Raw genomic sequence first — 23250 nt, forward strand, 5'->3', positions numbered from 1 at the left:
ACCCGGTCTCTCAACTATCGGGTTGGCAACTATGTGATTGCGGGTTTCGTCATGAGGTGGTAATGTCAAAACCTGCAATCACTTAGTTGCCAATCCAATACACTGTTTCTACACCCCAACGACCATTGTTGAAAAATAACTTGGGATTTGTACAATAATTTGTTGATTAATAATATCGACAGACAGCAGGTGGTATATTATAATAAATTTCATTCTTACAATTCTGGGATTTTTATTATTAATATTATTATTACTTTCAGTGTTAATTTTGAGTATTTTTATCGTATTCCAAATATTGCAAATGATTCTAAAAATTAGAAACCCGGTCTCTCAACTATCGGGTTGGCAACTATGTGATTGCGGGTTTCGTCATGAGGTGGTAATGTCAAAACCTGCAATCACTTAGTTGCCAATCCAATACACTGTTTCTACACCCCAACGACCATTGTTGAAAAATAACTTGGGATTTGTACAATAATTTGTTGAATAATAATATCGACAGACAGCAGGTGGTATATTATAATAAATTTCATTCTTACAATTCTGGGATTTTTATTATTAATTTTTATTATTAATATTATTATTATTTTCAGTATTAATTTTGAGTATTTTTATCGTATTCCAAATATTGCAAATGATTCTAAAAATTAGAAACCCGGTCTCTCAACTATCGGGTTGGCAACTATGTGATTGCGGGTTTCGTCATGAGGTGGTAATGTCAAAACCTGCAATCACTTAGTTGCCAATCCAATACACTGTTTCTACACCCCAACGACCATTGTTGAAAAATAACTTGGGATTTGTACAATAATTTGTTGAATAATAATATCGACAGACAGCAGGTAGTATATTATAATAAATTTCACTGGTATAATTTTTAGATCAAAGTAAAATCTATTTTATTACGAGCATACTGATGCCAATGCTACGTGAGTTGTGCTTTGTAAAATTATACTAATATTACTTTTATGTAATTAATACTAATCTCGTGTGATTCTACCAATTGAAATAAAATCCAGAAAATTCTACTTATGTCATAAATAATTATATTTTTCAACGAAGATAATTCTTGCTGATTCGTGCATGGTTCAACATGGTCTGATGACTCATCTCTCTAGCGTTAAAGAGCGGGACTCGCTGTGACAATTTGTATCACAGTAGAATTCCATTTATATATTTTACGAAATTTTATGAAATTTTAATTAGTTTTTTTCCAATTATATGATATTAAATTGTCTGGAAAGTTTTTTTTCGTTTTAGAAGGAAACAATAGATGCGATACATTTTTATATTATATTTTTTTGCACGTAATGCAAAATGGATCATACGATATAAATTGTAGGATAAGAAAAGTAACGCGTCAAAAAAATATAAAACGAAACATATTGTGTGTCTATTGTTTCCTTGTGAAACGAAAGAAACTTTCCGGACGACCTAATAACCTGGCCACGCGGAAGTCTCTGGTATCTGACAAAGTTTGTACATCCGTAGCGCGATATAAATCGTTTCATAGTGAGATATACCGATGAATTCTCATCGAATCGGATGAATATTTCTTCGTTTCGCCTGTATCATCCTACTTCGTACGATTTTCTCATAAACTGCAACGTACATTGAACTCGCTCGCAATAGAGAAATTTCAAGTGGAATAAAAGCTAGAAAAATGAGACGATGAAAGTTCTATCAATTTGGCTTGATCTCTGTTTTCTCTGGTTAGGCGGATGATTGTTTTAACTGTGATAAGATCGAGACTTTAGCAGATTTTAAGCAGCTAATAGGCTGTTTGTGGCGAACAAAGTGGAGAGATTAAAAGTTGGAAAGCACGTTGTGATAACAAGCGAATATACGGGAAAAGCGTAATAAAGCTTTCGTGATTTGAACAAGTGATACGAAACAGCTGATCGAGACTGGCGATTTAGTCGCGGCAAATTAACTTTCTCACAATTAACTCTACCTTCAACTTACGACATTTGCCCTTTGCTGTCGCACACTCCAATTTTCCCCCCAATTTTATATTTTATCAAGTAGAATTGTTCGAAGCTCAACGATATATCCAGCGTTCTTATTCGTTTTCGTATGATCTTTTTTAATTTTCAGTTTATCAGCTAAGCGGATGACATATTTTCGTCATTCTTCGTCCAATCTATCGAGATTTCTAAATAAAATTATTTTTAACGTAATTTACGATAGTTTGATCAACCTTCGATATGAGAAATTTTCTCAAGAAATACACGCTTGTCAATTGTAATTCCCTGCTGTATAATCCTGCAAATAAAACTTATTTATTTCCAAGAATAAAATCCCACCCTTAATACAGGGGTTAAATGCCATACGATCGTATCGTGGAAGAAAATTTCATCCCTCGAATATTCCGTGTCGTAGCTTTTGACCTTCTTCGCAGTTAATCGTCTGTTCTTCTTCCATTATCTTGAAACATTGTAATTGTTAAACAATCGTACGTTCGTTTGAATAGTCTCGGATCGCGTGTATTTCGACCATTTCAGCAAAGCAAAAACCTTGTTCCGAAGCTGGTTGCAAAGCTCATGCATTTAAACGCGCCCTTAACTCGCTACTTGCTAGCGAGTTTTCTTTCAACTTACGACAGCGCTTTTTCAAAAGAGTGCTTAATTTAAACAATTGTCAAGTCACAGGAAACGTATTGCCTCATTGATATTGAAAGTGGCGTTCCACCCGGCTGACAAACTTTCCACAGTTTTAGTAAAATATCGCACGGGATCTTTGGTGTTACGAAAGGCTGGAAGGAGAAGAAGCAAGAAGATGGTAAAGAATTTCTTCTTCGCAAAGCGGAAAATATTTTACCGAAATAAAACACTCAAAGACGTATCTTCCCACGATTGCTCCATTCTTTACGGAAAGGTGGAAAGCGGAATGGAGAAATGTAATAAAATAAAATAGGATAGAATTCTACGCCGAGCTCTTTGTATCATCGGAATCAAAGTACTCGGCCAGGTGTTTGGAAAAGGAAGATAGGATGGTAGAGAGGATAGAGAGACGAGATTCGAGGAAATGTTCTTTCTAAGCAACATTGCCAGTCAGAAAGGCAATTTTTAACTTTCAAGTCCTTCTATCTGTCGATATTCCGAATATCGTTAGGAGAGGATAAAGGTAACGGCGATTTTCTCGCGGCAAAGTAACGCGTGCACGGAATTGCAATTACTGTAAGTTCGAAATTATTAAAAGAAGAAGAGAAGAAGTTAGATATAAGGAAAAATATATGAGATGAATAAATAATAAATAAAAATACTAAGAAACATGTCAGAGAGACATGGACGCGTAAGAGAAGCAAAGAAATGTTGGAAACTAAGTAATTGCAGATTTTGTCGATACCACCTAATGTTAAAATCCGCAATCACTTAGTTGCCGAGCCAATACAAAGAAAATGAGAAGACACGTTGCGTTTTGTGCAGAAGACCACAGAAATAGGAAACTTGATGCTAATGGTATCATAGTAAAAATTAGACAAATTTAAACTTCGAACTTTTGTCCGCTGTTTTATATAACAGACAGCAACAATATTTTTCGCCATAGCTGTGAAATACGAATAAACATTCTGTTCTATTGGCAACTAAGTGATTGCGGGTTTTATCAATAGCATCTAATGACAGAATCCGCAATCATTTAGTTGCCAAGCCAATATTCCAGGTACTAGACATACTTTTGCGAATTGCGTACGATTATCTGGGAAATCGTGGTACAAGCGATCGGCTGTTGATTCTACGTGCAAAGATAGGTCGAAGAGGAAGAACGACGTTTTTTCTGATGCTCGTATGCTAATTGCGGGTCTCCAGCTGCCCGACTGCGTTTTCTCCTCGTGTTCGTATTTCTGAACATGGACGATATCACCATTTGCTTCCTATCGTTGCTGTTATCTTGTTTCCTTATGTTCTCTTATTGGCAACTAAGTGATTGCGGGTTTTGTCATTAGGCGGTATTGACGAATCCGCAATCACTTAGTTGCCAGGCCAATACAAAGGAAGAAGACACGTTGCGCTTTGTGCAGAAGGCCACAGAAATAGTAAACTGGATGCTAATCGAAACACAGTAAAAATTAGACAACTTTAAACTTCTGTCCGCTACTTTATGTAACAGAGAGCAACAATATCTGTTTCCATCAACAAATTCTGTTCTATGGGTTGGCAACTAAGTGATTGCGGATTTGTCAGTAGCACCTAATGGCAAAATCCGCAATCACTTAGTTGCCAACGCAAAGGAAAAAATATTTGGCACGAAGCTTGTTAGCGAACGAGGCAACAAGCGATAAATCTTTTTTGCGACATTTCATTCAGACGCGTTCGTTGAGGAAAATTTGCCTGCGCATTCGCAAGCTGGCGATTTTTACGAGCAACTGCCGCGTCTGATTAGAACAACCGCCGCGACTCTTATATTCGTTGCTCCTTTTAATCGTTGCCTTCGCTTCCTTATTATTCACAGCCGTATCAATGCTTTAAATTAATGCCATCTTCGCGCGGGGCTCATTGTTGCATAAAATACGCGGCCGCTCGTGCCGTGAATTTATAGCGCGATTACCGGCGACCTAATGCACGCTCGCCTTGTAAATCTTTCTTGATACACGTTGGCCGCGATACAGTGTCTGACAGTGTAGCCGGTTGTAATGAAATTACATCGCCATGCAAAGTATCGATGCAATGAAAGGACAAGCTTACGCCGGCGTGTAAAAGTGTTCGGTCAAACGGAAGTGTTATTTTTACTTTCTCTTTGCAGGTAACAGCAAAAGCCAAGCGAGTTTCGGCTGGCAACAAAACGAGATAACACAAGTAAACGACAATAAAATCAGCACGAGAATGGATGTATTCGTGTTGTTTAAAACGTACGATCGTTGGATGTTTCTTAGTTTCGTTTTAGGCAAAGACGCTCGATAAGACGATTCGTGTTATCGCAATCGCGCCCAGGTGTTTCATTGAAAACTTCGAGAATTACATTAGGTTGTCCGAAAAGTTTCTTTCGTTTTATAAGGAAATAATAGACGCGCAGTGTCTTTTTTCTTTTATATTAGTTTATTGAATTATGCAGAATTACTGAATTATGATATTTAATTGAATAAAATAATATGAAAGAGAAATTGTTGTTCACCTATTATCATCTTATGAAACGAAAGAAACTTTCCGGACAACCGCGAGTTTCCATAATCAAAGCGAGGACTCGGAATGACTTCTATAAATAAATAAATAAAAAGGAGAACATGTATTAAATTTCTAAACAATTCTAAAATTTCTCTGCATGGAAAAGGTACCTGTCTTAAAGAAGATTTCCTTGCAAATTCATTTTCTATATTTTCATATCTTTGTAATAGAAAAAACCCTGTTTACACTAAACGATACAATTGAAATTGCAGAAATTATCAGCCTGCAATTCCACTGAATATTATTTTCCCCCCTTGGAATCATCCAATTTCTGTAAGTGGAATTTCCCACTGCCCTGTTAGCCATAGCTAACGCAGTTGCCTAGTATTTTCTATATTTGCATAGCTTTTTAATAGCAGAAACCCTGATTACATTAAACAATACAATTGAAATTGGAAAACTAATCAGCCTGCAATTCCACTGAATATTATATTTCTGTAAGTGGAATTTCCCACTGTCCTGTTAGCCATAGCTAACGCAGTTGCCTAGTATTTTCTATATTTGCATAAGTTTTTAATAGCAAAAACCCTGATTACACTAAACGATACAATTGAAATTGCAGAAATTATCAACCTGCAATTCCACTGAATATTATTTTCCCCCCCTAGAACCACCCAATTTCTGTAAATGGAATTTCCACTGTCCTGTTAGTCATAGCTAACGCAGTTGCCTAGTATTTTCTATATTTGCATAGCTTTTTAATAGCAGAAACCCTGATTACATTAAACAATACAATTGAAATTGGAAAACTAATCAGCCTGCAATTCCACTGAATATTATATTTACTGAATATTATTTTTCCCCATGGAATCATCCAATTTCTATAAGTGGAATTTCCACTGTCCTGTTAGCTATAGCTAACGCAGTTGCCTAATATTTCCTACATTTGCATAAGTTTTTAATAGCAAAAACTCTGATTACACTAAACGATACAATTGAAATTGCAGAAATTATCAGCCTGCAATTCCACTGAATATTATTTTTCCCCATCGAATCATCCAATTTCTGTAAGTGGAATTTCCCACTGTCCTATTAGCCATAGTTAACGTAGTTGCCTATTAGAGTCACGCTGTAGCCATTGCACGGATCGACACAAAAGCTTCCCTCGGCGAAGATGAAGATCGAAAGCCGACAAACGCGGCGGACAGAGCTGCGACCTGTCCGATCGTTTCCGCAAACAAGAGACTGTACACGCGGCAACAACAACGGTCGTAAACAACGAAGCTTCCGGATGTAAAACAACCTACCTTTCTCACAATAGGCGCCCTCATAATCGCCGGACCGGCACTCGCAGAAGGGTCCACTGTCGGTGGAAATGCAGATTCCGCCGTGTTGGCAGGGATCACGCGTTTCACAGGCATCCGTCGTATTGGCTGTCATCATGTTGCGTAAACTCTGCAACAGACAATGGAAAGAAACGTTAACGTACCGGCGGATATCAAAGCGGATTTGGATATCGCGCGACCGGAAGCCCTCGACAAATCGATATCGAGGGTCTCTTTACACGAAAAGAATGCTGAAAATATGCGATGAAAATGCAGAATCCTGTTCTTTCTCCAGAAGAAAAAAAAAAAAAATTCCTTCGAGGGACTGTAATTGTTTTCTATTTTTTATTTTGTATTTTTTACTTTTTCCCTGCGAACGTACCTTCGCTGATTAGAATTGGAACGCGTTTGTGTTTGTGTGTTTTGTTAATTATTGACATTTTCTAATTTGTAAGTTACGCGAGAGAATTTCAAGGATTGACAAATCGGTATCGAGGGTCTCTACACGATTTTTCAGGGTCTGTATCTCTAATTTCAGGATCATTCGATCACCGAATTTTAAATTATAATCGAACAAAGCATAGAATAGGAATAAAAACGAAATATATTAGAAGGTTAAACAAATTATCCTGAATTATTGGACTGTAACCTCAGGACTCAGTCCTGGAAATGTGACGTAGGTTTGATTATATTTGATTATTATTTTCCAATGTTTTTTTTTTTTTTTACAAATTTTTGTTTGGCACGCCAAACAATTTTTGATTCCAAAGATTTATGACGCGTTGGATTGATCGTAGAGTGCAATGTTCCCAATATTCGCCTGTACAAATGCCAGAAAATAAATTGATGCTTTTGCGATATTAACGCGTATTCCATAACTGTCAAAATTTTACGCACTTCTGTTTAATCGCCAATCGTTTAATCCATCCCAATTAACATGCTGTGTTCCAACAAGTTATAAAATGATAATTCCATGTGTGATACGAATAATTCATTATGTTGGAAAAACGTAGCAACAACCGATATCAAAATCGTATTAACAAATGCTTAAAATGAAACTGATAAATTTGATAAAATTAAATAAAATTCAAAGACGCAGTTGGCAGAAACAAGTTTCGTACAGTTACTCGCATATAACATACGTATAATGAATGTAATTAATTGTACCATGAAAATTTTTAATTCCACTTTTGTTTTTTATTAAGGCAGAATTTAAAAATACATTTCCTGTGCCAGGAAACGCTATAAATATCGAACGGTTGTCACATTTTTATTTCCAGGAACAATTACAAAATAAATTAGTTGGATTTGGTGCACGGACTTGCCCTACTTTCGCTTCCGCTCACAAGTCTCATAACATTTCCCATTTTTAACAAAACTCTGTTATTCGTCGTAGATTATATTTCGTTGTACTTAAAATTGCACAATATATTAAACAATTGGCTTTAATAAAATCGCTACGTTTTTCTAGCTTTCTCTTACGCCTTTTCTGTCGAGCACTCTGTGACATCTTTATCATCCAGTGGGTTCTTTTCAATTTAAAAATTGACACGCCAACCATCCTGAAACTCTCGAACGTGGACGTACACGTTCGCTACGACGATCAGAAGATCTTGAAAAATTGAAATTCATCTCGGCGACAAAATCTAGCAACACTTAATCTTCGTTGGATTAAAAAAAGCTTCATCCAGCGAATGATCTGGTCTCAGCACGAAATCCATCAGCCCTGGGACGCTGCGAGCTGCCGTGTTTCGAATCGTTGCGATGCCACGTCCGAGAGAGCAGCGTTTGCTTTCTGTCCAAGGCTCTTCCATCTCGATTCTTCGTCATCGTCGAAATGGCCATGGGCCAACAACCAGACGATCCACGTAATGGACGATTTCGACGCAACGTGATGGACCAGACCAACGTGGTTGACCCGATAACCTGATACGTGCGGTCGCGAAAGCTCGCTTTCTGGGCTTTGGCAGGCTCTCCAGGAGCAAGTCGTGAATATGTAGGCCGTGTTGCATCGTGGGAAGCCAGTTTGCCTAAAGGATGATCCCCTGGTGCTAGCGTTGGCGAAGACAAAGACAGGAAACAGAGGAAGGCGCAAGCGAAAATGAGAAAAAGAAGACGAAGACGAAGAGAAGCGTCGGTAGCTGTAAACAGCGTAACGCTGGCTATGTCTGCGTCAGGACTAATTAAAGCTCGTTTCGACTAATTAAAGCTGGTTTACGCATACTGCAAGGTGGCTGTCTCCGCGCCGCTTCCACGATCCGCGTTTTACCGTGGAAATTGTAGGAGCGCGGCAACCACGCGTTTCACGAGCTGAACACGCGCGCCGGAATCGTTGGCCATAGCAGTTCGCGCTTCAGGACACTCGTGAAAAACGGCCAGAGAGATGCGTTTGTTGGGCAACGCTTCTGTTGTACGATCTTCCCTTGGCGGCTGTCTGCAGCTCGATTTTTCCTTTATCCTTTTTTCTTTGAAATTCTTCGAAGGACCTGGGGGTGTCGGGCGAGCTATAAACAAGCGGAACATGTGCTTGGTGGGGGGTAAGACAAAAGACGTGGGGTTGCTGAGGAACGAAAACGAATTAACAGTCAGCTCTGTGCTGTCTGTTGCAGTTGAGTTGCATGTTACCAATGGAACGTATCATCGCGACCTTGAGATACCCACAGTTAAAGAAGAAATATGCAAATTTAGTGACAGATATAACATGAGAGTTAACAACCACCAAAACCCATCAATTACTCAATTACTTGACACGATTGGATCAGATCGGCTAAAATGACATTACATTAGATTCAGCTAGAATCAAACATACGATAATTATTTATTATTCACGATATGGTAGAGTAATTTACTTATAATTCTCAATGGGAATTGATTGTAAAATTCTTCCAAATGAAAAAAGAAAAATTGTGAGTTGAGAAGTGAGAAAGTGGGAATTGCGTTGTCGAGAGAGCGTTGGATGACGAGAGTTGCAAATGAACTATCTAGTTGTCTTAATTATAATTAATTGCTGTAATTAGTTCACGTTAAACAACCATCGTTTTCTGTTTAATCCATTTATTGTAAATAAACTAATTGTAGTAAGAATCCTACAATAGTACGGTTTGTTATTCGAATATTCTGACAGCTGAAATGTTAGCCAAATGTCAGTCAGTAGCAGAGAAATTCTTCTATTACGATTATTTATTTTTATTAGTTTTATTGTTATATTTTATATTTACTATTAGACCGCGAACGTTTATGAATTTTGGGAAATTTGCAGAGCGCATAGGATGTGCAAAAATGTACGTAATGAACGTTTGACCAGTCGGCTGTTGCCAAGTGAAAGCTGTGTACCCGAGACGTGGGTGAAAAAGTAAGCGATGACGAGTATACTCGTCAGACACAGAGTACGTGTGTTATAGTATAGAATGAAATTGTAACGAAATGAATTTTATTTTTTCATTGTGTCACTCAGAGGCTCGTGGTAACGCGAAAAATTGCCATTTCTTCGCGACGAGTGTACTCGTGAAGAACAGCTAACTGGTTAAAGCGGAGCGCTACGATATTTGTACGAAATAAATTTTTATTCAAATTCCCTTCCTTCAATTATCTTCGTAAGAATGCAAATTCGCGTATTGTATCTGGTGGCAGAGCAAATTAAATGGCGATGTATCTTGCCACCCTGTAGATATTAAAACAAACTAACGATTCCCTCTGTTCGAACGATAGAAATTTAATATCGACGAAGCTTCTGCCGACTGTGCTTTTGTGCGAAAGCTCCACGTGCGTCACGAGACTCGTCACGAGCCAAGCAAACCGCTAAAATAATCGACGAGATACGAAGCATAAATATTTCGCGATATTATAAAAAGCAACAGAGACGACGACACTTGGCCACAAATAAGACAATTGAATTTTATCGCGTAACAGAGGAAATCGTAAGTTTCCAGCAACGAGCAACCGTATCAAAGCACAGATAGGATATTTTATTCTTTCGAGGTCTGTTGCAACAGTCGTAGTTGCGGTTGTTCCGGGCTAAATAAGTTCGCCGCCAGATTTCGTGCTAGTTTATTAATTCAATTATACTTTTGCCAGGGCACTCTGTTAGCGGATCACGTAGGGCCACTTGTATCAGCTGACGGTGTAACTGTGTTTCAAGACTATTGCGAATTCAGGACGCGGGCCAGAGTCGTGCGGCGAGAAACGATACGCGGCCACAAAATCAAATTTCAGTTTCCGGTTTGTAATAGCCGTTGCAGCACTCGCATCAGCTGTAATCGTCTCCACTTGCAATTGACTTTGCCCCAGTGGTTTCCAGCATATGGTATTATTCTTCTTTAATGGGACAAATTTTCTTCAATATCTTCAAAGCAATTCTCTTTTACTATCGCCATGTGTTTGTATCGTACCTTTCGCGTGTCTTCCATTCTTTCACGTTCCACTGTCAACAGACCAGATTTTATTCTGCATCTTACGATTCTATAGAATTCTATGTTTATATTTTCAATATTAATGGTTTTTTATTTAGCTTGCCGTCTGCTGACCTACCTTCTGGCCTACTATTGGGTTGGCAACTAAGTAGTTGCCATAGGAAGCTGATGTTTTGATCGCGTGCTCTCGTTAGCGATGACGATATGCGATATAATTTCAAGAATTTGAGATTAAAACCCGGGATTCAAATTGAGAATTGAATTGAAGAAAATCTCAACAGACCAAATTTTATACATTTTGTATTTTACGATTCTATAGAATTCTATACTAATGGTCTTTATTTAGCTTTCTGTCTGCTGACCTACTCCCTGGCCAACTATTGGATTGACAACTAAATGATTGCTAAATAATTCTGTCATTAGGTGATAATGATATGGGATACCATCTTCGAGTTTGACTATTTTATTTCATTACTCAGATCAGTGAGATGTTTTCTTTTTAGTCTTCTTTCTATGAGAGTTTTGCTCGCTTCAGCAGCCATTTGAATGTGTTGCCGTCTTTTTGAAAAGTGTGTGGCTTTCACCGAATTGTTTTCTAAAGGTTATCGCCCACCGCGGGTTGACGCGGGAAAGTTACCTTTTCTCACGCACGAGGCCTCCCCCTAGCAACTTTATCTCGAGGGCGGTTAGCATCCTTCCTCATCCACCACCATAGCAAATAAGCAATTAACAACGAAGCCTATTTCCCTCGCTCTCCTAGCCAAAATTGTCATCGACAAATCCGATGGTCCCGTGCGCTGGACACACCCATCCTCGGCTTTCCTCCGCCACAGCATCGTCACCGAACTTGGCTGATTTTCCATCTTTCAAACAGTCGACATCCTTTGACCGGGTTTCCACCCTTAGATCAGTCACTTACTTAACTTACACACGCGCACCAGCGTAACTATCTTCTTTATAAAGTTGTTGGAATAAACTGTGATTTATAACTTGTTATGTCAGCGTCATATTTAATTGAACTACCTCCATTATCCTAATCGAAATAGAAATCGATCATTTCATGGTGTCGATTATCTAATCGTAAGGGGAATTTACGACTCCCTGTCTCTCTCGCGTCTCTCCGCGAGTGGTCGAAACAGACCGATATTTTGATAAAATGTGCAATGTAAAAAACTGATATAAATACACTTGGACGTGCACGACATAATCTGTTGAGCGAAGAAAGCAATCGAGTGTTTCACGTCGCCTAGTTCGATTTTGAAACTCTTCTCAACAATCGTACTTTCGACACTGTCTACAATAACGCGTGGCGTTACCAATTTTATTCGGTGGCGCAACAAATACTTTGATACGTTGGAGCATCCAGATAGATACGCTGGATGCAGCAACAAGCATACTTATATAACTATGCGGCGCATACTTTGCGAAAGCTGCACTTTCTGCACTGCTGGAATATCTTGATGTGTAATCGAGTAACCATAATTCTCCGCATAGCTTGCACGCGCTCGTTAATAATCGCATTCTCGCGTCTAAAATTTCAATCTTTTCTCAAATACATCATGATTTCAGCTTTTACGTAAATAAACAAATAACGAAGAAATAGCCGAGTCATTTGTAAACGACGAAGCCACTAAGGAACGAGCTTTCGAGTCTCGAACAACGTCTTATCTTCGTGGATGCGACGAATTCGCTCTACCACGGTCAGGAAATGTGGAAAAATTGGGGAAAACCGTAAGAAAGGAGGAACGTAACAAGAATCTTCAAGAGCGAGCAATAAGATTCGACGTTTCTCAGTCGGGCAGATGTGGTGTATCGTCGTTGGTTAGCGCGTGGAATTGTCGAGTATCGAAATTTTGTAATCAATTTTTATTTCCTCCTTTGTTGATCCTCGTTAATCAATGGAAAATTGTTCCGCTGTATACAAGTGGAAACTTTTGCAGCGAGCTTTACAGATAAAAAGTCGATGACGTTTCTTTACAGCTAACGTAAACAACGTTAATGTGCTAATTATCGATTGTTCGTTTCAATAATTGTTTCAATATTTGCACGTGATGATATTTGCCTCTGTTACGAGGAAACAGTACACGTACATTTGCTAGCTGTTGCGACCTAACCAGCATTTTTCCATCGATTCTTCGTTTCCAATAACGTGGTTTCGCGGAACGCGGCGTCATTCCTCAAACTAATTTAACTATGCCGCGTTATGCGTGCGATCATCATGTACATGATAGCACCATCACTGGAAAATGTGTTAATCATCGACAGGTGAAATGAAATCCGGCTGGCCATAGGACGTTTGGAAGGAACTGCGTCGGAAATTTGATTTGAGAAAACAGAGCGCGTTCCGCGTATACCGACGTGGCGCGATATTTCTCTGTACACGGTTTTCAATTTAAAAAGCAAGTATCCTCGGGCGAATTGCAGAAAGCACACAGCACGATTTGTCGGGACGTAAAACATGGTTTGGTGAATTTTCATCGCGGTCCCCAGCGCGGCATCGCGAATAAACAGGAAACGCGCCTTCGTCCACGTTATTTGTATCTGTCACGACTGGCAGGTGTAGGAGGAGCAGGAGGAGACGATTGTACGGAGGAGGACGCAACACGCGTTAGAACGCTCCTCTGGTTGCACGCGAATATACATTACCATGGAACAGTCGCTATTGATTATCCTGACGTGAGTAGAATCCGGGCATCCGCATACGGGGCATCTGCCACCCCTTTGCCTCGCCCCTCTTTTCTTACGTCGCATACTACTGTCTCGCCCCGTGTCCCGAATACGAAAACCCGGAAGCCGATACTGCGCCAATGGCTAATGTTTCCCCGCGGATCGCCGAGCAAATAACTGTGAAATAAAGCTACGTACGCAGCGGCTATCGAACGTCGAAGTGAATACAGATATCGCAGCTTTCTCCAGTTGAAATTGAATTATACCTGTGGTCTTGCTTTATTTTTGCTGAGAATTTTTCATCTTAACCCCTTGGTCTATAATATAACCACGACTCGTGGCGAGGGATTTCTGCCATAAGCGAAAACCACGAGCCTGACTCGTGGTAAAGAATTTGTGCCATAAACGTGTTACGTCGGACGACGCTCTGCCTTTTTGTTTTCTTTTCTTCTCGTTTTTTGTCGAAGGAGGAATTGAAATTTCCGTGAAGAAATAATTTGTCGATTATGTGTTTGACTGTTTGATAGTTTGTACGTGTACATGTAGAAGTAGGGAAGGTATAGTGTACGTAAACGCTAATGACCAGAGCTTTGAAATTTTAACGACTGTCAATTATCACTGAAACGTCGATACGATTTTAAATGCGTTTGTTATGCACGTTATTACGTGGTTTATTATGCATAGACGCGTTAATATTTTCTGTGATCATAATACCATGATGATATTAAAAATGGCAGGAAGAATCGAATATTATTTCAGTTATCGCGAACATTGAATCATTGAGATATTCATAGAATTAGATACTAGATACTTTCTACTGGATACTAGCTGCTAGATACTAACTGCTAGATACTGGCCATTAGATACTAGCTACTGGCTACTAGCTATTAGCTACTAGTTGCTAGTTGTTAGATACTGGTTACTAGATACTAGTTACCAGCTACTAGATACTAGCTACTAGTTACTAGATACTAGTTACTGTATACTAGATACTAGATACTAGATACTAGATACTAGAATTAGATACAATCAGATATTAGAATTGAAGATTAAAAATTAAAAATACTAGGGGAAAAAATGTTAGGGAAATTTGAAAAATAGCCCAGTATTTCGCTAAAATATATTCTTCACCTGAAGAAACAAGGTATACCGTGTAGCGAGGAGCGTGGAAAGTAGCGATAACTGGAAGGAATTTGTGTAAATTAAGGATGCGTGGACGCGTTAAAAGCGGCGACAACGCGTTTGCATAACGTGAATTGCAGCGTAACGTGAATTAACTATATGTAATGAGAATCTCAGCATAATGAGACAGGGATTCATTAAGATGGCAACTCGCGTGGATGTCGGCAATTGAACCTAAATTCTCAATGTAGAATGTAGCAATTACACTCGAGTGATAGATATCTTGTTTGTATCATCGATATTGTTCCAATCAGCGATATTCAATATCGTGAAATGTGTCTGATAACACGTACAATATTTGTCAAATAAATGAGGCGAAAAAATTCAACTTGTTTTCTTACATGTTAGAATTTCCACGCTAAATGTACCAAACTTTAAAAAATGATCGAAATTAAAATATATTTAGTTTGTGGGTACAGATCCGTTCTTCTGGAAAATATTGCGTTTCTAGCAATAGCAAAAATAGCAAATCTGCAACTTGTCGTTTTTGCGTGCAGTTAAATCCGGACATTTTTAAGGTACCGTTTTTGCTTCTTCTTTACTCAAACGGTTGGACGAAACAGCAAGTTTTTGCTTGAAACTTATGAACTTGGATTTAGAGATAAGAAAGACAAGGTACAACATGTGTTTACTAGCCGAAAGGATTGCGAAAAGAATCATTTGAGATTGCTGGTTTGGCAGGATTTTTTATCCAACAGGACGTTGCTACATAAAAGGCACGCGATATTAAACAGTCGGATTAGACAAACTTTTCTGGAAATTCCTTACGCTGAAACGACCAGGCTCGACTTATCGCTTAAAATTCTTGTAAAGCACTTGGCACACAGAAAACGTGAAATATCAAAATTGAATTACGATGCAGGCGAATTTGCATAATCGCTAGAGCCGCTAAAATCCATAATCTCCGTCTCAATTAACTTCGCAAACATTTTTCAAGCGCGTGAATAATTCGCAAATAAACATTCGAAAAATTGATCGTCAGGAATTCGCAAAAATATGCGATATTTATCACAACCGCGATACAATTTCATCCGAGTGCTGAACAAACGATATCTGCTTAAAGCCGCGCGAGAGATCGGATTTAACGCGCGAATTTGCCACTCTGCTCCACCAACATAGCACAATGCGAATTCCGCGATATTTGTTCGTCCATTTCTTCGCGGCACGCCGCCAACCTTCCAATTATTGCGTTGGCAACTAAGCGATTGCGGATTTATCGATACCATCTAATGATAAAATCCGCAACCACTTAGTTGCCAGGCCAATACAGAGGAGGAAGACACGTTGCGCTTTGTGCAGAAGACCACAGAAATAGTAAACTTGATGCTAATCGAAGCACAGTAAAAATCAGACAACTTGAAACCTTAAACTTCTGTCCGCTATTTTATGTAACAGATAGCAACAATATCTGTTTCCATCAACAAATTATGTTCTATGGGTTGGCAACTAAGTGGTTACGGATTTGTCAGTACCACCTAATGGCAAAATCCGCAATCACTTAGTTGCCAGCGCAATACAACAGGGGACAGTGTTATCGTTGACTGACGGTACCCGCGGGGTAATTTCAGTAATCGCGGTACTCGATTTCATCGCGAGAGTACGAGCTTGCCGGATCGTGACTGTCAGCGGAATTTTGTTACGGCGAAGGAGAATGGCGTCGACGGTGGCCCGTTAGAAACGACCTGCCACTGGTACACTGAAATTGGATGGAAACTCGGCGAACAGGCGAGAATATATATTGTAAACTCCGTGACAAGTCCCGAAATCGGTTCGCAGTCTACAAACTTTCGTCATATCCCGTATGCGAGCGGCCATCGTGTGTTGGGCTTGCAGATGGGTAGAGGAGGCGGTAGCGAGAATTTACGGGTACCTCGTTTCTGCTACGTGACGATAAGTGTGCCTAACATTAAGCCCATAAATTCTCCATAGCTATCTCGGTGCACGGGACAAAGCTGCAAGTCGCGGCATTTTCCTACCTCGATTCGTTGATCGATGGAAATTCTTCGTGTACCTCGTTTGTCAACGCGCTCCGATCTGCCCAGTTATCGCATTTTTCTCTCCTCTCGCAACGGTAATCGAAGCTGCTGAAGTACGAGAGCCACACGCCAGCATCTTTCTTTTTTTTTCTTGTTAATTTCTAGGGGCAGCGCTTTCACTCTTCCGCGGTTCCACAATTCCAGCTTGCAGCAGTACGAATTAGCGCACTTTGGGTCCAATCATCCATTGAACATGGGACATGGTCGCGTCTTGCTATTGCAAATTAGTCGGATGCATTAGGAATGAGACTTCTTAGGAACGTAGACAACTTCATTTTGGTTGGTACGTTGGATAATCCGATCAATGGCTTTTACTGTGTCGCAAGAACACTTTTGATTTACAGGAGGACTGTGTTTTTAATTCTGCCAATTGTACCTGTGAAGGATTGGTCAGCTTCGTAGATGAAAAGGCAGTGGAATATTTGAAATTCATCTTGGAACTTGTTGTTATTTAGACTCGCCTCTTGTGATAGAAGAACTCGAGGGAATAGACAATTTGTTCCTTTCTTATTTTTCTAGAATGTGACATTAATTGCGTATTTTCGTGAAAGCGAAGTTGACAGATTGAGGAAACGTTCGCGGAAGGTCCAAAGATTTGAGACATTCGAGGTAACTAAGATTGAAAACGTGGAGAGTATGGTTGCTGATTTATGGCACGGTAGCGTAGCCTCTGGCTGTATTCAAGTTACAAAACCGGCAAGAGGATGAACTAAGAAGACGTTCGTCGTGTACGTGTGCAACTTAACAGTTTCGCGAAACGTCATCCGTTAAACACCAAACTTTCGTCATATCCATCGTGCAAGGGATCGTGGCCACGGATTTGACGTATGTACTTTACGTGACGACGTGTCTGATAACACACTTTGAATAAAGTTACGGCCGACAAGCTGCGAAATGAACTACTCGCGTAAATATAATCGCGTTTCGCTATGTCATCGCAGCCAACGTTACACGCTCAACGACAATATTTCTTGCAGATTAGAAGCTACAACGGACCGTGTTATTAGCGACAGCATAATTTAATATGCACAGCTAGAGCTCCAGCTTCCTAGCTATCTAATTTAGAAACGTGCCAGTCTATTGTCACATCGACGAAAACGCTTGTTTCCAACTTCAGACACACGCTTCTGCTCTATGACGCTCGTACAATTTTCCGGTTTTTCGTTGCTTCATGTGGGCGTTTGTAAAACTGTTATCGAGATTCCAACGATTCATTAAAGACGATTTTTGGTACACGCGTACGAGTAAGCACCGAAGATGGTATCCCGGTGGGGGTAGCCATCCACATGTTATTTAACAATTAAGTTAGAAAAATTTACCAAATGTCCAGCTGGACAAATTGTAGTAATAGTAATAAAAAAAAAAAGGAAAACTTTGACTGCTTAAAATAGACAGACTCGAAGATGGTATCCCGGTGAGGATAGCGATCCACATGCTGTTTTGCAATTAAGTTAGAAATGTCCAGCTGAACAAATTGTAAAGTACAAATTAAATAACAATAATAAAAGAGAAACGTGCGAGTAAACGGTAACGTAAGAAATCGCTTCTTAGTCGAAGAGAAAGCAGTGAAAGGATATTTGAAAAATATTCTCCACGTCACATCGAAAATAAATGACTACAGTAACGAATTTCTGTTAATTATGAATCCGGTACTTTGAGCGTAGTTGAAGAAACGAGCTATCGTATATGGTAGAATAAATAATTTATAATAAAATATAACGCAGCTATTTTACATATTTCTCTGTCGTTCTCTTCCTCGTTTACTAAAACGTCTTCATATTCGCTACAATTATTATTCCTATTTATTTCTGGTAAAGAGTTAAAATGATAGTCTTGTCCTATGAGAATTATGTGAGGATGAAATTTAAAGTAAACAGTAATTTAGCATAATTACATAGAAACTGGCTTTTAAATTGATAAAGTACTATTTCTAACAAACTTCCTTGAACCTGTGATGTGTTTCCAGGTTCAAAACCTACCGCCCTTAATTACTCAACACAGAGTCAGTTAGTTGAGGTAAAAGATTAACAGCAAGTAGAGCTTCTCAGTATCAAAGGTCTCAAAGTATACGTCCTTGGAAAGATTCATATTCACTTTTCCTCCGAATTCGTTGATGATAAAAAAATCTCCATTTTCACTTGCATTAGAATTAATTAAAAATGTATTATTATCGTCCAACGACGACCAATTTCGATTAAAAAGCTTCTTGCCAATCGACCACATCTCTCGCCAAGTAGCTTCGCGCCTGTGCAACGTAATTGGAAAAAATTTCACGAATTTCAATATCATTAGTAAAGTAGCGTGTAGTAAATCGGTAAAATCGCTGTTGTTAGTGAACTACTATAGTAACTATCGCGATGGATGCGTCACACGAAATCGATATTTCGTACAGTCGTTTCAGACAATTTACGATTTAATGTTAGAATCGCCAAAGGCTGGTTAAAACGACGACGAATTTATCGTTTCAATAGAAATTTCAACGCCTGCCACGAATTATTTTACGAGACATTTCTTGACGTACTCTTCATTCTGATTTCTTCGCTGCAAGTTTTATACGCCGATTGATAGTCAGTGGTGGATTGGTTAGTTTTATACGTCTGCTTGTTCGATACCAAATGAATTTTGAACGCACAATCTTTTACGGGGAGAAACGTTGGATGTTTTAAAGGTCCTAAAGGTCAGAAGTAAAGGTGACGGTGTATTTGGCGGAAATAGATAGTTTGGCGGAGGACACGTATGTCAGAATGACGTCGGGCTCATGGAATATGGATGACGGTTACTGTGGAGCGAGTGATTCCGTGTTTTACGACATGGCAAACGAAAATATATAGAGAATATTGTCATTTAAAGATTAAACACAGGATTCATGAAATATGGATAAGTGTGGTCACGGACCAGGTGACTCGATGCTTTACGGCGTGTGTTTGCTGTCGATATAATAAATATATACTAAATTACGCGACAGTACACTGCCAGTAGCAAGCATTAAATTTATTACTCCACTGAATGCACCGTCTCAACCAATCGGTTGATTCTTCAACTTTTTCCATCAACTGATCGCACAGTTATTTCCGCGTAGAATAACCCATATGGTAATTTTACGCGCTTTTTAACTATTTTTTGTTATAACGTTTTAACAAAGTATCAACCCATCCATCTTTGCTTGGTATTTTTTTGAACGTTGCAATTCTTCAGATTTCTCTACGTTGTGAGCCAGTCCCTTCATAGCTAAATCTCAAGTTGCCTTTGCATGAAGAATTGCTCTGAAGCGTGTAATGTGTCATTCCGAGAATAACACATTACATCTTTGCTTAGTATTTTTTTAGACGTTGCAATTCTTCAGATTCCTCTACGTTGTGAGCCAGTCTCTTCGTAGCTAAGTCTCAAGTTGATCTCCTTATAGTCTTTGCATGAAAAATCGCTCTGAAACGTGTAATGTGTCATTCCCAGAATTGAGAATAAGCTATCAACCCACCCATTTTTGCTTGGTATTTTTTTAAACGTTGCAATTCTTCAGATTCCTCCACGTTATGAGCCAGTCCCTTCATAGCTAAATCTCAAGTTGCCTTTGCATGAAGAATTGCTCTGAAGCGTGTAATGTGTCATTCCCAGAATAACACATTACATCTTTGCTTAGTATTTTTTTAGACGTTGCAATTCTTCAGATTCCTCCACGTTGTGAGCCAATCTCTTCATAGCTAAGTCTCAACTTCATCTCCTTATAGTCTTTGCACGATGAACACGCATAAAGTACACATATACTGTGATACACCTAACATCCTATCTCTAGAGTTGTACCTTCTGAGGCTTTCAGCTGAAAACTGTAGCAAAACTGGGGTGCGAAACTCTTTGTAACGAGTTGCCAAAAGCGTCGACTCTGAGAAAGTGAGAATTTCGAGATCACGCGAACTGTCGTACGACGTTGTACGATAAAATCGATAGCAATCGAACAATTATCGATATACCAAAGGTGGCAAAGATCGACGTGTGGAAACATTGGTTTTCTTTCTACCACAAATCACCGCGAGCCCGCTAATTCCATCGATCTGCACTTGCGACCCTTTCATAATCTCTCGAATGACATGGACAACCGTGGGGACTCACGATGGCTATGTAACAAAAGAGGCAAAAGGAAAACGTAGCCGAGGCGGAAGAATAGAGAGATTACACGACCGATATCAGTGTTTGCAGAGCTGTCAGGCGTGTTCGTTCAGTTCCTGAAACTTTCACAATTTACAAACTCTCGTCAAACATTTATCAAAGGTTCCGTCGTCTCGTTTAGCTTCCATTTTCCTGTGCGCGACAACGAGGGCGGTAGCCGGGTTAGCGGAGAATTCGTAATTCTCTTTCGAATCTGCGGATCGTCTTGAAACAGAGCAAAAGACCGAGTTAGCGTGCAACGTGGATGAGATTATTCGCGATTGCGCGAGGCGAGCCCGGCCTGTTTAACTCTCGCCGCTCCGTTTCGCCCCTTTTCACTCCCCGGCACGACGAGAGACCGAGGGCTTCCGTGAACCGCTAAAACCGGTGGCGTACTCGAAATAACTGCGTCGAGATTTTCAAGCTGAAGAGCCGCACGCTTAATGGGTGCCGCCTTTTCACCGGGAGAACCATCTTCGTGTCACGTTTCCTCGTCTTCGTTTATTTTTCCAACGTCGTTCAACCTCGAGCACCGTTGCTCGCCGGGTTGCTGATACTTTTCGGCCCAACGTACGATGTATAACCCGTTTCTTTCGCATTTTTCTTTCGTTTCTTCTTCATCTTTCTCTTTGTTTTCTCCAGGTTATGCGTTTTCAACGCTTGTTGAGGGAGATCTCAATGGCAAATAGAGTCGGACAAATCTCATTTCGAACAACGAAGACGAAACTTGTTGGTGAATACTTATAAGGCGAATGACGATTTCATTCGGCGATAAAATTATTTGTCAGCAACAAATGTATGGCGATGTTGGTTAGTCGGAATAATTTGGACTATTGGTTCGACGATACTAATTTACATCTAAGAGTGGAAATTTATAGGTTGCGAAACAGAGGGCAACTTGTCCAATTATTATTATTATTATTAATTCAGTATAAAGACGTGAGTCCCTTCTAAAGACCTTAAACAGAAGGTTATTTTAACACTTGGACTGCCACGTTGATCACGGTTTCTCCGGACCGGAGCGCTTCAACAATTTGCGCTTCAACGCAATTCAACAAAAGCGCTTTCTTACAATTGTAAAAATTGTATGAAAATTGACAATTAGATATTTTGAATATAACCGATAAATAGAAGATACTTTGAACGAAAAAGTGCCCCATTGAGCAATTAAACATTTTTATTAGAACATCAATAAAAAAAAATTGAGAACAAATGTTGCATCTAACGGTGCACTGTGTTAAAACTCTTTAAATATAAATGTGGCTCGTCAATACAATCTGGACAATAGGTGGACAATTTTTGGTCCGATTCCTAGCGATTTTTGATATCCAACGATTGTGGAACTACAGATTAAGTTCCAGTAAATGTTGAAAACATATATTGTTTCGACTTTTGTAAATTATTTAAAATAAATATTAAAACATATTTATTAGAATATTACTACTTTCATATGAATATTTTCTGGGACAAATGGTCCATTGGGGAAGAATGTTGTCTTACATCATCAATTTATTATTATTTTACCATTATATTTTTTTAATAATAAAAATACTCCCGTGGCGTCCTGAGCGAAACACGTGTTTTCAGCGTGGCAGTGAAAGTGTTAAAATAATCAGGTTTTACTTTTATCGAAGCAAGTTCTAGCTGATCGATAGTCGTCAAGGAATAAGCTTATTTTATCTTCTCGTTCTTTCATTCTGTCTTCTTCTTTCTTAGTTTGTCGTAATGGTAGATATAGTGAGTGGACTTATTTTTACCAATAGCTTTCCGTTCTTTGAATGATGCATTTTCTCGAAATTTCACAAGCTTCGTTCAAAAACCATTTGTTACTGTTACCATTTGTTTGTTAACTCGACAAGGACAGTTTATCCTTCGTTAACGATAATCGTTCGTTGCAAAACTGCAATCGCCAGTCGACATTTTCATAATCCGCGAGAGTTGCGCACCGACGAAACGTGAAAGAAAGAAAATTTGTCAACGTAGCGTATCGATTTCCCTCGTGCAGGGAAAATCGCGTATACTCTGCGTAACGCACAGTACGTAGACGCTGATCGATACCTAATTAGACAAAACTACGAGAGTCGACAGGGAGGAAACGAAAAACGAAGAATCTTCTTCGATCGCTTTGTTCGCCAATGGCAAACTGAAAGGAGAAAACTCTGCCAACGAATCGCTTTAACAAGTTCTCGTCATTTTGCAAGTACTCGGAAGCACTTGAATCCTGGACGACGTACAATTGGAGTGGGCGAAAAGTTAAATACGTCTGACACAGTTTATCGCCAACAGTACCGCGAATCGTGAAACTTTCTCGTGCAACTGTGCGTCGAGAATCCGCCATTCGTTTGTTCCTCGGCTGCTCTCGAAAAACCTCGAGCCGACAGCAACGAAC

The 23250-nt window shown here is 39.4% G+C and overlaps 1 protein-coding gene across 1 annotated transcript in view; it reads right to left on the reverse strand.

Moving 5' to 3' along the window:
* LOC100744926 (neurexin-3b-like) overlaps nucleotides 1-23250 on the reverse strand; it is a gene marked incomplete at its 3' end in the record, with an annotated part of 469693 nt that overhangs the window by 240729 nt on the left and 205714 nt on the right. Inside the window, exon 3 of the mRNA XM_033320044.1 lies at nucleotides 6410-6557. Within this exon, the coding sequence (XP_033175935.1) occupies nucleotides 6410-6557 (148 nt within the window). The remainder of the gene's footprint in view (nucleotides 1-6409; nucleotides 6558-23250) is intronic.

The sequence above is a fragment of the Bombus impatiens genome, unplaced genomic scaffold (genome assembly GCF_000188095.3).
Source record: "Bombus impatiens unplaced genomic scaffold, BIMP_2.2 scf_0232, whole genome shotgun sequence".
In the NCBI taxonomy this organism is placed as follows: Eukaryota; Metazoa; Arthropoda; class Insecta; order Hymenoptera; family Apidae; genus Bombus; species Bombus impatiens.